The sequence below is a fragment of the Anas acuta genome, chromosome 1 (genome assembly GCF_963932015.1).
Source record: "Anas acuta chromosome 1, bAnaAcu1.1, whole genome shotgun sequence".
NCBI classification, from domain to species: domain Eukaryota; kingdom Metazoa; phylum Chordata; class Aves; order Anseriformes; family Anatidae; genus Anas; species Anas acuta.
In genome coordinates, this window is record NC_088979.1 from 43,963,302 (window position 1) to 43,980,032 (window position 16,731).

General features: G+C 34.5%; 1 protein-coding gene across 19 annotated transcripts in view; it reads right to left on the bottom strand.

Annotated features, from left to right (window-relative positions):
• MYCBP2 (MYC binding protein 2) overlaps window positions 1-16,731 on the bottom strand; it is a 192,961-nt gene that overhangs the window by 35,895 nt on the left and 140,335 nt on the right. For 13 of the 19 annotated variants that reach the window (XM_068676615.1, XM_068676574.1, XM_068676632.1 and 10 more), the window contains 4 exons: window positions 16,495-16,620; window positions 11,259-11,444; window positions 4,771-4,872; window positions 364-2,004 (listed from right to left, as the gene is read on the bottom strand). In XM_068676615.1, coding sequence (XP_068532716.1) covers window positions 364-2,004; window positions 4,771-4,872; window positions 11,259-11,444; window positions 16,495-16,620 — 2,055 coding nt within the window. The remainder of the gene's footprint in view (window positions 1-363; window positions 2,005-4,770; window positions 4,873-11,258; window positions 11,445-16,494; window positions 16,621-16,731) is intronic. The other 6 variants (XM_068676696.1, XM_068676655.1, XM_068676687.1 and 3 more) reach the window with 4 other exon arrangements.

Sequence of the window (16,731 nt, forward strand, 5' to 3'; positions counted from 1 at the left end):
CTTCTAGAAGCACAGACACTTTAATTAACAAATTTTGATACTTTTATGTCCATTTTTTTCAGCACAGTTTGAAGTCCTAAAGTGTAACAAATTGCACATTTCTGGAGGGGAACTGTAAAGCCAGCTTGTTGTTTTGGTCTTGTTTCAAAAAATTCTTCATGTTTCAGAGCTCAAATCTGTATGTACTTGAAATTACTTACACAAGTGTTCAGGGCATTGAGCCTAAATTTAGCATATGTGGTAAGCTGTGTAAAACATTAGACAAGGCAGCCTGACTTATTTTCATAACAGCAATTAATACAAAAACATATGCGTATAATATATTTTGCAGAGAGATACAGGAAGAAAAATATCTCATCTTACCTGGATGAGCTTGTCTCATGTGGTAAGTCACTGGATATGGATGGGATTCTCCACACAACTCACAGATGGTGTCTTTTTCAGGTCCTCCTACTGCAAGCTGGGCCATCTCACCAAAAAGATTTCCCCTTGGCCTAGTCTCAACCTTCTCCTTCTTCTTTTTCTCTTTTTTGGTCTTCTTGTTATCTTTGTCACTTTCCTTCTTCTTTAACACTGCACAAGAACCGGGACTTGGAAAAATCATATTTTGGGACGCAGCTTTAATAGTTGCTAAAGAAATATCTTCCCAGAAAGCTACCAAGTGCTGCAGCGTTAATGGAAGAGGAGACTTAGATTTCATCGTGTGGTGACTGGATGTTTCAAAAGAGGTAGTTTCAGTTTTTCCATCCTCACACTTTTCATGCAAAGGTGGTTCTTTCAGCATTGAGAGGACTTTGTTTTTGTTGATGCTACCCATTTTAGATATATCTGGTCCATGCGGTGCAATGTTAAACATATTAAGAGCAGATGATATTTCCAATGAATGTCTGTTTTTTAACTTGGTTTCTTTTTCCTCTGCAGGTTGTTGAGTAAGACTGCTTCGGATTGGTGCATGCTCTTTGGACAGTTCTGGATTAAACTTCAAAAAAGATGAACAAGCCATGGCATCATGAACTATTCCTTCATGCCAAAGAAAAGCAGCAAATACAGCTCTCGCACATTCTGCGACAGAAGGTGACATTGCTTGCTTGGCTGGCTCTACAGGTTTGGATCCATCTCCTTTAAAAAGAAAACTGGATTTCTCCTTTTTGGGTCTTGTGTGCCTACCAGCACATTTACGGCTCACTTTTGGAGACGCTCTCATGTCTTGCTCATCTTTCAGGGGTGCTTTTCCTATGCTGAAATGAACTTTATTAGAACCATCATCCAGACTCCTGAATTCTGTGTTGTCTTCACAGGTGCTATCTGTAATGCTGTTAGTCTTTAAAGTACTCGACGTACACACTTCAACAACCTCACTGTGAAGATTTTCTTGTACAACGTGAGGGGAGGGAGCCCTGTTTTCAGTTTCTGTAACAGGTTTTCCATCTTTTGTAATAATTTTTGGTTTGGGTGAAGTGGACCTCCCCCTTAAGGGTTCTGTTAGCGGTACTTTCTTTTTGCGAAGGGTGTCTGGATCTAATGTGTAAGAATCTGATTTGGATCGTTCTCGAGGAGGATCAAGCTTTGTTTTTACTGGAGATGGAGCCTTCTGAGGTAGAGTTTTATCATGGGGTGAGGAGGACCGTGGAGAACTAGCACCAGACCTAACTGCTGTAAGCGTCTTGGTCTTTGGAGAAGTTGACCGAGTTCCTGGCCCTGGAGATTCAGCTCTCAGACCAGTAGTAGTTCTTCCATCAGTCTTTAGTGTTTGCAAAGTGTTATGATTTGGAGACAAAGATCTGCTGTGAGAATCTGATCGCAATTTTGCAGCATCCGATTTCAGCATAAGAGATTCACTGGCAGATAACCCTTCTGTATTCCTAGGCTTCTTCTGGTCAGCAGCAGCTCTATTCATTCGCACATCAAGCTTGGGTGACCTGCTGTCAGCTCTGTGTTTTGACATGTCTGACTTTCCTGCTGGAGAAATTGGTCTTGCGGCTCCTGTGAAATTCACTCGGTCACCTGTTTAGTATATTTTATAGTTATTACATTTTGACAGCGATACTTTTAATAATACGAAACAAGGATTAAAGACCTGAATGCAAGATAAGATTGAAACACATGCTTCTGTTCACATCATAATACAAATAAGTATAAAGAGAATTATTTTTTTCACTAGAATAATACCGATATTTTTATTCTCCCAAAGAAACGTTCAAATATACATCTCCAAACACTGGTCAGAAAATCTTTACAGAAAACACTACTATGGAAGTATCAAAAGGCATGGTTCACTATTTCCACGAAACTCGAATAAAGGAAGCACAATTTACTTCCTTAGCTAGAATGCCAGGAATTAACTAAATTTACTCCAGTTGTAACAGAAACTAAAGGTTATTTCTTTACTGTCTCTGTGTGTCAGACTGATTGAAACAAGAGACTGGCATAAAGATCACATGTATGACCAGATGTATTTATATCTCTAATGCTAAAAAGCTAGAAAGCACAGGAAGAAAATACAATTATAAGGCAAATTGGGTAAAAGGTTTGCAAACTTGCTTAAAATGGTTCATACTGATAACCTAAGTATCCACATTTTTAAGAGCATATGCTATCAATGTTCTTCTACCAGAACAATAGTCTACTCTTAACAAACTTTTTCTATTACTACTGAGCTAAACCATCATGTCCTCATAGTCTGATGCAGTAACTTATTGTTGTTATGGACACTGACTTTGTACATATATTAATTCAGAGAATAAATGAAATAAATAAATGCCAAACTAGTATGTGCAAGTAAATAGCTTGTTAAAGCAATCTACTTCTAATAATTCTATGAACATACTCAGTCTCTCTTGTAGAACTGTATTTTAATAATTAAGACAATGTTTAAATCACTGGTAATCAATGCAGCAATAGTGAATGCATAATTATATATAACTCTCGCCACAAGGCATTACATTGCAAAGTCTTGAACATACTTGAACATACAGTTTTGTCCTTCTGATTGGATGTATTTTCATTAGTTAAAATGAAGTAGTTTCTCTTGTAAAACATGTAAAAGGAGGTCACAGTACTGTGGATTTTTATTTTTTAAACTTTTTCTAGACACTAAAACGCTATTTTCAATGCTCCAGGCACATTTTGGGGGAAACGATTATTTGTGAAAAAAAGTTTTAATTAATCAGAGAATGTCTGAAAATTTGGACCGTATTTTCTAATGTGAACAGAGATGATTTACACTCATTTTTATTTAGTATCTTCAATATTTACCTCTTTCTGCAGTATGGGATTCTAAATGCTTCTAGTTTTCAAGCATGAAGCCTTATTCCTATGCTAGAATATATGTAAGAAGCACTGAAAGATCTCATTTGTTTTTCCTACTGATACCATTAAAATCTCACAATCAATCAATCAATCAATCAATAAATAAGTATTTTGGAACGAAGAGTAGAAATGCAAATGTCTCCTCAGGTAACAAAATAATTCTTATTATTCTGATCTTTCCATATTTAATTAGCTTATAGAAAACAAACAGCAATGGAAGAAAGTGAAGAATACTGATATTAGAATATTTAACAAACTTTAAGGAAAGGGTACTCTCCTTGCTTTCTAGCACATGGGATGTCGTAGGAGTTTGTACTTCTCCACACAGAAAATACATATTTTCTCTGTATTCAGGAATAGTATGCTAAATGTAAACAGTAGAATACAATGAGAACATTTCATAAATCTTCATCATCAGTTTTGAGAATCCAATCTGTCTGTAGTCTTTTTTTGTATGCATTTATGTTTTGTTTGTTTTGAGCAGGAGGGAAGGGTAAAGGAAGAAATAGCATGGTAACTCATGTTTTATAAAGTGATTGTTCTTGCTAAAAGAAAAAAAATAAAAATGCTTATTCAGTAGCAGTCCAACCATTTTGCTTATGCCAGCTCAGTTATAAATTGAAGAACTATTTTTAAGATGTCTACTTTGTGATATATGAATTCAGAAATGAAAATAATTACTTCACAAATGCTTCTCCCAGAAATAAACAAACAAAAATCTGAATTTAAGGCTTGACAGTTGAGAAAAAACTGTAGACATGATCATTTAATGGTATTTTACAGAATTCCTCCTAAGGTAAAAAAAAAACAAGAAACAACAGTGACTCTAGTCTTCTCAGAGGACATGAAACACGGTAAACCATTCAGCAATGTATCACTTTCAAAGCATTACCAGTGAAAATCAAGCAGGAAAACTTTCTAGAACAAAACTGTCTTTGAAAGGCATGACCTAGCAATAACTTTTAGCAATAAAAATATATTTAAAAAAATGAAAGGTTTAGATTTGTACTTATACATGTAAATACACCTAATTAGCATTCTACACTGTCAACACTAAAAAAATCCCCCAAATGAAAAACTGCATAATTATGTATCAAACTGATTTATCTATGAACAAGGGAAAAAAAAAAAAAAAAAAAAAACATGATTTACCCCCTTCTTCTTCCATATTTCGTTTGCTTATTGTTTGAAAATAGATTATTTTTAGACTAGATTAAGAGTCACCTTTCTGTTCACAAAGCAGTAAGAGATAGCTAAATCACATAGCATGGAATCACTGCCACTCAGCAAAGCAACACCAAATGATTATAAGCGAACTCCCAACAAATACCAAACTTGAACATTTCCTTTCAAAACAGAATTTCATAAAATGAATGACATGAAAATGAATGGAAGGAAAAAAAATAAAACACTTTGAATGTAAAATCTGAATAACCTTGCTATGTTTGCATGCATACCCACCCTTCAGTTTGTGAGAGAGAGATGAAAGAGCAGAGGCAGGCCCAGCTACATCACTAGATTTGTAAATACGCTCACGAGAAGCAAGGCAGCAGGATGAAGTTTCTACAGTGGAAAACAGTTGCACAGAAGCAGGACAGATTCAATGGAAAAAATAGCAGAGAAAAACAAGCATTTCAAATGATATGCATCTCCTCTGTTAGATATTCTTTAATTCATTGAGACTCTTACATTAGTTTTAAATGAGAAACAGTTACTTCAAAATGCTTTTCCTGATGTGAATTTAAAACAATAATTACAATAAAAATTTTTTGTGAATTAAACATTAACTTCTAGGATCTAAAATGCAATATTTAAGGAGTAGCCAATCACATTTATGGTTTATTATAAAACTAACAGTATCCAATTTTGAACTGAACTCTGTTTTAAAATGTGAACTTTAAATCTGTAAATTCAGAGATTAATTATTGAAAACTATACTATCTTTTTAGGTGACCATTTCTCATATTCTTTTGGTAAAAATAGAGAATATCTGGATGTTTGTGTTGGAAAGTCACTTATCATTGGAAAGAATGATGAAAAATCTATGAAACCCACCAATGTTTTTTCTTTTTCTGAATGCACATTTGTAATGTCATGTTTTGAAAAACACATATAATGTGAACTTTAGTCTCTCTCAATATTATTTAGAGACATAATTTGCAGTAGAAGAGTTCCTATCAAACAGTATAGACATGAAAACAAGTCTGTACTAGCCCTTAAAAAAAATTTGCCTTTAGGAAACAAAACCAAAAACAATTAAATTCTAGTTATAATCCACAACAGAGTAAGATAACAGCAGGGACTTCTAATTTCAAGTCTATGATTCTATCATTTTACTTGCATATATACATTATATATATATAATAATTGTAAAGAGATTTTGTATATTAGAAGACACTCAGTTTCAGAAATACATGTTTTCACAAACAGAAGAAAAGTGCCTTGAAAATACGTGATTTCAATTCCTGCACTGCTGAAGTCTTTTTTATTGTTGTTGTTCTGGTACTACGTTTACTAACTTGTACATTAATACATTAAAAACACTACCTTAAGCAACAAGCAATACTTCTATAGACTCTACAATGAGGTGTTCACACATGCTTGATGTAAAAATTTCATTCTTCAAAATAATAAAATAATCTAAATTTTCTCATTCCAGTGTTATCATAAATTTAAGAATAGTACTGCCTACTTGGATGCCTACAAAAACTTTGCTAAGACCATGTATTAACAGTATAGCTTCTGAGAAGCAGGATGTCACTTCACCAATTTTTGAAGTTAAAATGCAGAAAAACACATTAGGAACACAAAGGAAGAACAATTCTGTAAATACAAGCCTAAAAATGTCAATTTGATATATAAGGTTACCACTACAGGAATAATTAAATAAAAATCTTTATTAAATCCAATTTAATATATGCACACTTTCATTTAATTCTTTCAGTCTATGTCTGAGAACGCTTACATTTCACAATGCTGTTATCTAGTTTATGTTGAACACTGTATTGCTTCTCAGTTATTTCAAGGAGACTGGCTCAAAGAGAATGAGTTTCCCCACATAGTCTCCTTGCTGCCTTGGGAAACAATCTATCCAGGAGAGCTGGGCAGCCACAGGGACATGACTTGATTTTTGAGTCACCCTCAAAGACTACAAAGACTTCAAAAACAGGTAGGCAAGCTCTGCCAAGTCACAATTTAATGTGATGTCCATCTTTAGTCATATTTTCCCTCTACATGGAAATAGCTCCAGCTTGAAAAACTACACAACATGGAGACATAAGAGGCAGCTCAATTCCTGTGCCAGGATGTAGTCTTCTACAAGCAGTGCCTGCTTCCTCTGTGGAAAAGCTGATAAGCCAAACCAGAAGGCATGACATGCTGCCAACTGGTCCATGCTAGTCTTTTTTTAAACTCTGAAAGAGAGTAAAATGTCTCTGGATTGTGGAGATAAGTTAAAGTTTCTTCTGAAATGCCATTCCTTTTCTGCCTTTCTGCATGATTATGATGAAGGAATGCACTGACCTGATTTTGCCCAAGCAATGGATGCCTCTTTTTTTTTTTTTCACATCTTGAAAAATGCAAAACGCTGTACTGATAAAGATTCTTTTTGCTCTTAAGTACAAGAATATACAGAAGTAAAACATTTGAATATCAAATATTAAAAAGGGAAAGCAGTATTAGATACCATTAGTAGGGGAATGAATGAGTAAACAAAAGGAAAAGCTGAAATGCAGTATCATAAAAATATTAGTGCATTGCAAACATAATATTTGTGTTTATTACCCAAAGGCAGGGTTTGGATCACCAACGCTTGAGTCACTTAAATATATTAATTGAAAGAAGTATTCCTGTGCTAGAGCAATATATAAAATTAATCTATAATTTTCTAATAATGAATCTATGATTTTATAAATTTTGAAGGCAATAAGCCAGATTTATTTCTAAAATAAAGCTTGACAGTTTATACTTGTCCTCCAAACTGCTGTACCAGTCCCCCAGAGGTAGTTTCGGATTTGAACAGTTTGGCACAGAAAAAAAAAAAAAAGTATGCTTTGCACATAGCTTAGAAGACCCAATCTTTAAAACCTAAGGTATGAAACAGTTTAACTTAGTTCAGGAATGAAGCTTTGGCAATAAGAACCATTAGGAAAAAAAAGTCAAACCAATCCTCTTATGCTTCTTATCATGACATTTACGTCATTTCAGTGTGACATAGAAGAGATCGGTGCGATTCACAGGACACTATGAATATACTGAACAGCAGCTCAGCACTGCACCTTCTGCCCGGACTGAGATGAGTCAGGAAACAACAGCTGTGCTGTGCAAACTGCTCAGAGTGACTTGCCAGGGCTACAGTGGAAGAGTTAGAATGTGATAGATGAAGCTAACGAGGGGGTCTAAAGCCTCCTCAGTCTATAAATCTGTTCCTCACTTGCCAGAGCAACTCAGATGTGAAGAAAAATGGCAGAAAGGTCTAGCTTCTGTGACCGCAAGCCTCCTCCCAAAACTCAAGAGTTCAACATCCAATTCTGACATTGTAATTACTGGTGTTGAAGGATGTGGCAAGATCCCATCTCCCTGACTGGATGTGTCAAAGGAGTTTTACGATGCAGCACACACTGCTTAAAGTTGAGAAACAAGATCTTGCTTGACGGTCTAGGTTTCTGCACTTCACCTACACTCAGAATCCAAGCAGAAATTTGAGCCTTCTGTGTTCTTCACATAATGCAGAGACAAATTAATCAAGCAACCAGTAATAATAATCTTGCAGCTGTGGAAAGCTGCCGTCCTGACCAAATCTGTTATTGATGATCTTACAGATTTCTCAGAAGTAAGCATATTCAGGCTGGAGTAATTACAAAGCGTTTCATTGAAATAATCAATGAAGAAACATATAGATTTGTGCTCTTCCTGGAAAAAAATCCTGGCTAAGTTTCCAAATCAATGCAGCTGTTTCTAAACTCCATGTAGGAGTATGCCATCTCTTCTACCTTTTTTGGATTTAGCTGCATAAAAAATATTTACAAGAAATTAAAATACATGATGAGAGCCTCTTAACTTTGACACCATGAAAAAGAAAGCAGTATCTCAGCTTTTTTTCCCCCTTGTATGAGCATCTGTGAAAACCAGCACAGCAGAGAACAATCAGCCCTTCACAGAGTCCTAGCAAATAACACAAAACTGAATACCACAATTTCCACTTATTTTTTGTATTAACCCTTCTATATTAAATTCCAATGTTTCTTTGAAAACAAAAAGCAGAGGACTTTTATTAGTTTATCTGTTTCCGATTTGATAAGAATAGCAGATACAATTCATGTTTTTTTCCAAGCATAATAACTGAGGAAGTGGTTGTCCAAAACACTAATTTTTCTGCAAAAATAACAAGACACTGTATCTGAAAATAATACATTGTGAAAAGCCCTTACCCCCTTCCTTAAATCAGTTTGGAAAACCAAACCAAATGCCAAGAACAGAAATCGTGCCTCAGAAAGAACAACTATCTAAAAATTTCTCTAAAGAAAAACTACAATCTGTCTCTGGCATGGAGTATGTATTACAATCAGACCCAAATTTTTCTTCATATTCTAAAAAACTACATAAGGCAATAAATCTAGAGGATGTTCAGCATGATCTTAACATTCCTCAGAATCGTGTTTCAAAATAAAACTCCTCCATAAGTAATAAAGTAATAAAACTCCTAATAATAAGTAATAATAAGTAATAATAATAAATTAGTATAATAAATAATAAATAAGTAATAAAACTCCTCCGACAGGTAACTGAGGAAGAACAGAAAGTATAAGTGGTAGCCTAAGCTATTTACTCAGACTAAAATAAAAAAAAACTATGTTTCTTTGTTTCCATGTCTGCAGACATGGAAATCTATGGCAGGGAATATCTACTTTCAACTGTTGAACTATTATCGGTCCCTTTAACATAGCTGTTATTGACTACAAACATTTGTTTTCATTTTTAGATCTAAATTTATTGTGTGAAGCACTTAAGGACAAAGCACATCATTTGAAACTGTAATTAAGCACGTCTAGGGCAAAAATCAATTGACCTTGGGAGATGTTTTTAGTGGATTTAAATTCTAATTGCGTGTTTAGTAACAGGAAGCTATAAAGTGCTTTGGAAATAATGAATGAAAATGGCACGTGTTATAAAGGTTTCTGTTATGGCTCTAATATACCTGTAAAGTTGAACACATTTAAAAATACACAACAAAATTAGATCTAAACAGAACTTGTCTAAGTTTTTTTTATTGCCTATGTGTCTCGCTATTCTAATAATCGTGCAGTACTAATTAATCCATAATTTTGTAATATGTACAGTTTCTAGAAATATGGTAATATCAGAATAATTGTTTAAACCAAAATACTTGATCTAGGTAACCTTTCTTAAGTTTCAAAGATCCCTGATAATTTCCTCAACTATTAAATGAACACGAATATAGTCTTACATGCCTCACAGACAATATTCTAAATAAAACATTTGGACAAACTAGTAAAGCGAGGATTAACACATTTTCAAAAGACTAAAAAAGTTCTAACTGTTTTCCCCTCATATACTTCTTGATTTTTGATCCTGGAAGCAAAAATGTTATTATTTATCTCCTTCAGGTATAATTAACATTATTTACAAGAAGTCTTAAATTACATGAAAAAAAAAAAAAGGCTTCCTTCTGAATCATGGATACTTAAAACACAAACCCTGGATTGTAACTTAATGAGTATCTTTTACCCAACCACATCCATTGGAAAGACAAATCCATTAAGCAAATTTTTTGGGGGGCAGCCAATAAAAAAATATCAGTATTTCTTCTCATACAAATCTACATAACAAAGGACAAATAGCCTGAAGTTTAAAATAAGATAATTAGGGTTATTTGTGATGAAACACTGAGTAAGAAGCTCTGACAAGAGAAGGAAAATGTAAGTTAAGGGAAAGAACATACAATTGTCAAATTCCCAACAATGGTGTGTCGATGCCATTGGCAATCATGTTTTATCTACATAGGTTTTGGAACACTCTCTTTTCATGACATTGGTTTAAGCCTAATAGAAGTATACACAGTCACTATCAGACTATTTCTGATAGTCATTATAAAAGTGAGCTTGAGATTTTAATCTTGTTCTCTCCCACAGCACTTGTGTAAGCTGAGCTGGAGAGACTCAGGCCTTTACAGACAGACTGAACTGTCAGCATCCCACAAGAAAGAACCATTTTACTTCTGCTGGATAGTCTGTGGGTGAGAGAAGACTAGTATGCTGTATGTATTCTTTATATAAGGAAGAATTTACTGCCGTATCTGTTCTTCAAAATGAATTCTAAGCTTTTATTTTTTCACTAAATAAAACCTAAACCATTTCCTGTTCTTGCACCAGTAATCAGGTTAGCTTTCATTCACTTCTAGGTGCAAACTTCCTTGTCCACACTAACCTTAAGAGCACCCAGTGCAAGAGTACAAAGCTTTATAAGTAGTATCAACATGTTCCAACTTTCCAGCTATATCCTAAACTTGTAAGTGATAGAAAAAAAAACAAAAAACAAAAAAATGAAATTTAAGAGGTCAGAAAACTGAAACTATGAATTTTCTGCAATTTTTTATGTTAAAAAAGAACATTTTGTACCATGAAAGAAATTTACCTTAATTATAAACCCAGAGTTGCATACAATACTGGAAATGCACTTTAATGAATGTTATCTGCACTGCAGGACACATGCAAAAGCAAAAATACTGTCAATATTGAAAATAAAGTTGAACAGGTGTAATTCTTTAAGGAGCATTCTTTCACATGCTTCTGAATCATGAAAAACTAACTCAATAAAATAAAACCAGAAAGATGCATTGAGGGATGATTAGCAGCTGGTAAGCAACTGAGGACAGCAACATAAAAGCTGCAGAAATGGACTGATGAGGCAGGTAAGGCTGACAAACTTACTCTGAAGCTGTGGCTGAGGCTGCTGGAAGGAAAGGGGCTGTCCGAACACAAATGGACTGTGGACTAGGGAAGAGGGAGGTTTTGCAGCTTGATCAAAGATGGAAGGAGCTGGGAGATTTGGCCGTGACTGAATGGAATTCAGTATGGCACTCAGTTGGTCACCTGTAGTGGGCAAAACAGTCAAAACTACAACCCGTTACTTGTCATTCTCCAGAAATGCAGAGTAAAATGGTGCTTAATTAAAGTTTCAATGGTTATAATAGAGAAAGCTCTTATTTAGCCACATACAGCTCTGGATGTGGCTAAATATAAAAACCTCATCCCATGCATGGCTATAAAATTGCTGAAAAGTACAAGCAGGGTTTTTAAAAATCATGGACAGTTTACTGCAGTTATTCAAAACATTTCAAAATAGAGATTTATATTCACCTTGCTAAAAAAAATGCAAAGCAGCCAAGAAAAAACAGAAATCCCTAGCATTTACAGTAATACACACATGCAACAGAACATGCAGATAAAGATTAGAAAAACTGATGAGAAGGGAAGGATAACATGTAGTTAGGCTTTGGCAAGTGTATTTCTGTGCCAAGGCTTTGGTAAATATTTGCTCATTTTTGCAAATATCTTTACAGGTATACTGTCATGCTGTTTTTCAAGATCAGACTGAAAATCGTTTTAAAAAAATAAATACCATTTAGGAACTGAAACTGGTTTTCTGAAGAACTACAGACATTCGTTGTGGGGCAAATGAAGGCCTTCAAAAACTATCACGTTAAAAACATGGTTTTAATTTCTAAATGCCAATTTTCAGAAAAACTATATATGAGCATTAGAAATACATGAAGCCTACAATAAGAAGTCAGAGTTTATCATAGCATGTTATAAGTTGTGGTAAGCTTAGTCATATGAGCTTAGAGAGAGCAAGAGTTTAAGAGCATTGCAAATTTGAATGATCACCACCCAAACCCTAATGGCAGCACTTTATTCTGCAAATTCACATAATTTTGACAGAACTCTAGAAAATCTAGTAGAAAAAAAAAAAAAAAAAAGCAGCTAATACAGAATTTTCAGTTCAATGAATCTTAGTTTTAGGTGATTATCAATTGTCTTTTCATGGAATTAGAGAAAGACTGCTGGGTGTATGGAACCCACCCTTAACCCTTATTAGCCAAGAACTCCAAAATTAAATGTTACACTTATTTTCTTGATATTTTAGTTTCAAAAATACAAGAAAACAGATGAAATAGATGAAAATACAAGGAAATAGATGAAATTATGTTCTAAATAATCACCTATGGATATCAATGCATGAATTTTATTCCACTATTTTGGAAGTAGCACAGCGAAAAAATACTGGAATCAGTACTTGGACAGCAATCATTCCTACCATAATAACCCAGAAGTGAATAACATATTTGGGAAGGCATTATAATTCTTAAAAAGTAACTATTTGAAAAATAATTCCAGGTCAAGAGTTGCAAAATATTTTTTTCTGGATATAACTCACATTGGTTATCAAAGAAAGAACCAACACTGGAAGACAAAACCCAGCAGTAACTCTCAACTGTATATGGGTAGTTTATTTATACCCTATCACACATGCAAAAATACTTGTGCAGGTTTTGTTCAGATTATGCTTTGTACATTTTCACTTGAATGTATGTACACTATTTCTAGATCTAACTTTTGTTTTAACAATTCACAAACTCAACTAGTAAACTCTGCTGACCTAGCACTGCTTTAGTGCAAAGCCAGCACAGGTAGCTGGGTTCTGCGTTCTGTGTTAACAGCAGGAAACAAAGCACAAATGACAATGTAGAGGCAGATCATTCTTTCAGCTCAGTACCTTGGAAAACCTAAAACACTTTTGTTTGTTTGTTTTGGTGTTTTTTTGTTTTGTTTTGTTTTGTTTTTCTCTTCTGGTATTCCCAGTGCTTCACTGGGGCTTACTGCTCTAACAAGTCATACCACAAAAATTGGTAAACCACTCGATCCAGTCTCAAGTACTGGCAGCAATAAGCCCTTTCAGAACACAAAACAGTGCAGACGATCACAGAGAGATGCCTGGTTTTTGGCTCTGAAGGAGTCAAGCTGAATGAGGGAGAACAGATGCTGACCTAAAACTAAAAAGCTCAAGGAAGTCATCAAGATCAGACATGGTAGCTTAGTTCTACACATGGTTTATAAAGCAGAATCACAGAATTAGAAGTCTTGTCCTTTGAAATTCTCATATGAATTAAGCACTCAGGCAAGCTACAAAATTTAGCATCGACAGAAATGAAATAGAACTTGACTCTCAGGTCCAAAGTTGGTATCATTCTTTTTGTTATCACTATTAAAAACAAACATAAAAACAATTAGTTAATTCTTTCTCCTTGAATACCTAATGTTTTCACATTTATACTACATGAAAATACAAAATTGTTCATGTACCACATTTCAGAACCATGGAAGCCTGGTATCATGAAATGAATCTTTTCAGTCTTTCTTTCCTAACGCTTTTTAGGGTAGGTGCAGAGGGGATATTTGGAAAGCAACCAAGTCTAACAGCTGATGATCATCTAGTGTGACAATATATAAGATCAGTTTTGTCACTATTACTGTTTGTTATTAGAGGACTGGGAAATGATTTTTCATGAAGTACACAAAGCCCTGCTAGCCAGTAGTAGTTCCCCTCTACGGCTGTCCAGGAACCCAGGTTCAGGCACTACTTCAATAGCCCTGCGGCTTTTAATGCTGTCTCAAAACTAGTAAGTGACTTTCAGTATTTTAAAGTCTAGCTGATGCCAAATATATTTTAAATACAAATAAGGAAAATGTTTCCTTCTAACATTTGTGAATTCAGAACAAAATGGGATTCCTGTTACTTTGTTATTTATTTTTTTAGAAATTATTAAAAAAAATATTTTAGTTAATCCCTTTCTCTGGACAAAGAATAGCATCTGCTTAAGTGTCTGGTACGTTCTGGAATATCAAAGTCAATCTTACTCTGCTTCTTTACATAAAACTACTTTCAAAAGTAAGGAAAGGTTATCTGTAAGTGGAATTATTTAAACAGTGACATTAAACAGGATACTTGCAGGTATAAGGAAATCTTGGAGTTGATGCAAAAGTCGTGATTGTGAGACCAAGCAGACCTTTCCTAATGCTATAAAATGCTTCAAAATGAGATGATATATGAAAACGCACATAAGTCCATTTTCAGTTATAATTGTTCCAATTTGTATAAATGACCAGTAAATGAACACACTAAACAAACAGGCCTATTTCACAGATGAGTAATTATTTTAAAGGGAAGAACCTCTGAAAAGAGGTTGAAAGTTATCTGCTCAAATTAAATGTGGAGGGGGATAGGATTTAATAATGAATATTAAAGACTTGCCTGCAATGTAAAAGGCTCACACATAGAAGATACAGCTAAATCAAATAGAACATTTGTGGGAGTTATGTCTTTGGCCTTGGAGGCAATACTGTAAACACAAACCTACTACATGGGTATCTTTACATTTGACTGACGTAAATGTGACTGAGTTTGCAATGAAACTAGCACGTCCCTACAAGAAGTTCTTTTGACAAACAGGCATCTTCAACAGAACTGTTTCATTCATTTTCCTGACAGTGCTTTTGTCTTCAGTTCTTTCTTTTCCACAGAACTCAAAGCTTCTTAGATCTAGATCCGAGAATGCAAGACAACAGCATGTAAAATAATGATTCAAGAGGTCTATTTTGGGGAGGAAAAGCAGTACTTTTATTCTTTCATGTATAGTTGCCAACAACTCCCTGCTCTTTGGCAATTCAGAATCAGTTACAATAAACAGAATGAATAAAGTAATCTAACTGACCCTATAAAGAAAGCTGCCAAAGAGCACTATTTATGTGATTTCTTACGTGTGCTGCTGATCTTGCCCTGTAACTGAGTATGGGGCAGCTGAGGAGAACAGTGGAAGAAACACTGGTTCATTACTTCTCAACCAATGTCCACATGTTAGTGCTCACATTTCACTGCCCATTAGTAAAGCATGTCAGCAGATTTACAGCTTTATAAGCAATGCGATGCTATGATGAAAGACCCTGATACATGATGGTAACTACATGACTTGTGGGACTACAGTGATAATAGCTTGCAGGTTACTCGATAATTTCAGGTTTTGTTATCATGCAGTAGAAGAGACAGGCTTATAATTAATGGTTATGTTTTCCAACAGGAAATTGGTACCTCAATTTTGTTTTTCTTGCATATATTTGACCATATTTTATCCTTTCTATGTCAATATTAAAACCTCCTGACATAATGGTATGTAACAGTAGAACTGTGAATATCATATATATCCACATGTATTACACGTCTTCCTTTAAAGCAAGGCTCAACTCAAGGTGTTTTTTGTTTGTTTGTTTGTTTTTTCCAGCTTCAGAGATTACTCACAATGTGTGTTGGTATTAAAAACACATAGCACACCTAAGGCCCACATTCTAACCGGCATGGATGGAGTACAGAGTCATAAGAGTAGAATGACAAAGCCTACATGTTTCAGTAATAATTGTCAAAGACATCTGCCTCATCAAAAGCCCCTTCTATATTATTAGATATTCTAGATTTAATCAATGAATGAACAGAAGGCAAGCAATTTGAGTTTACTGTGATGGCTTATTTATACTTACATCTTACCAATAAACTATGCTTAAGAGAAACTATTATTTTGCCAGTAAAATAAATATGGTTATTTACTTCCCAGTATTGTTAACTGGTATTTATGTGATTGGAAGACAACTTCAGTTTTACAACATATATCTCACATGGTATCTACTATCTTGTCAGCCAATTAAAAGCACTTAAAAATGTTAAGACAGTTTGGAAGTGTTTACAAATGTTTCTGATCTTTTAGAACCCATGCTTTCTAAATCCAATAGTGTTCATATCTTGATTTACTAAGATATATTTTTCATTTCTGAATTACAGTGTTCTGCCTACCCCTATAGAAACCTCAGCAGTATCTTACAAGTATTTGATGACCCTTTTTATATAGAATACTTAGACTGAATGAAATTAAAGTAGAGAAAAAAGCAGCTACAATCTTAGTTGCATGTATTGTGGAACACCTTACAAAATTCACTGTGTTACTGGTTTTATCTTTTGGTTCACATCTGATGGTGCCTAGAAGAGTAGGAAATGAGTAACAAAAACAGAAGCAAAATTGAGAAGAACATAATTTTATAAAACATAAGTTTAAAAACATACCTTTGTTATTTCCAAGGCCATAATCAAACCCTTGTCCGTTACTACAGCTTGTTCCCTTACTGAAAGCTTGTATTGAAAAAGGACTTGGGGGAGGAGTCTGAACATTTTGGTCTAGAAGAACTTGCTCTGCAAAAAAAAAACCACATCACTTCAGAATTAGACCTTTTAAGTAACTGATTTACATTGGAAAGATGAGTCACAAGGCAAAGAGCTTTATTGTTCTTTCTTTCTTTCCCC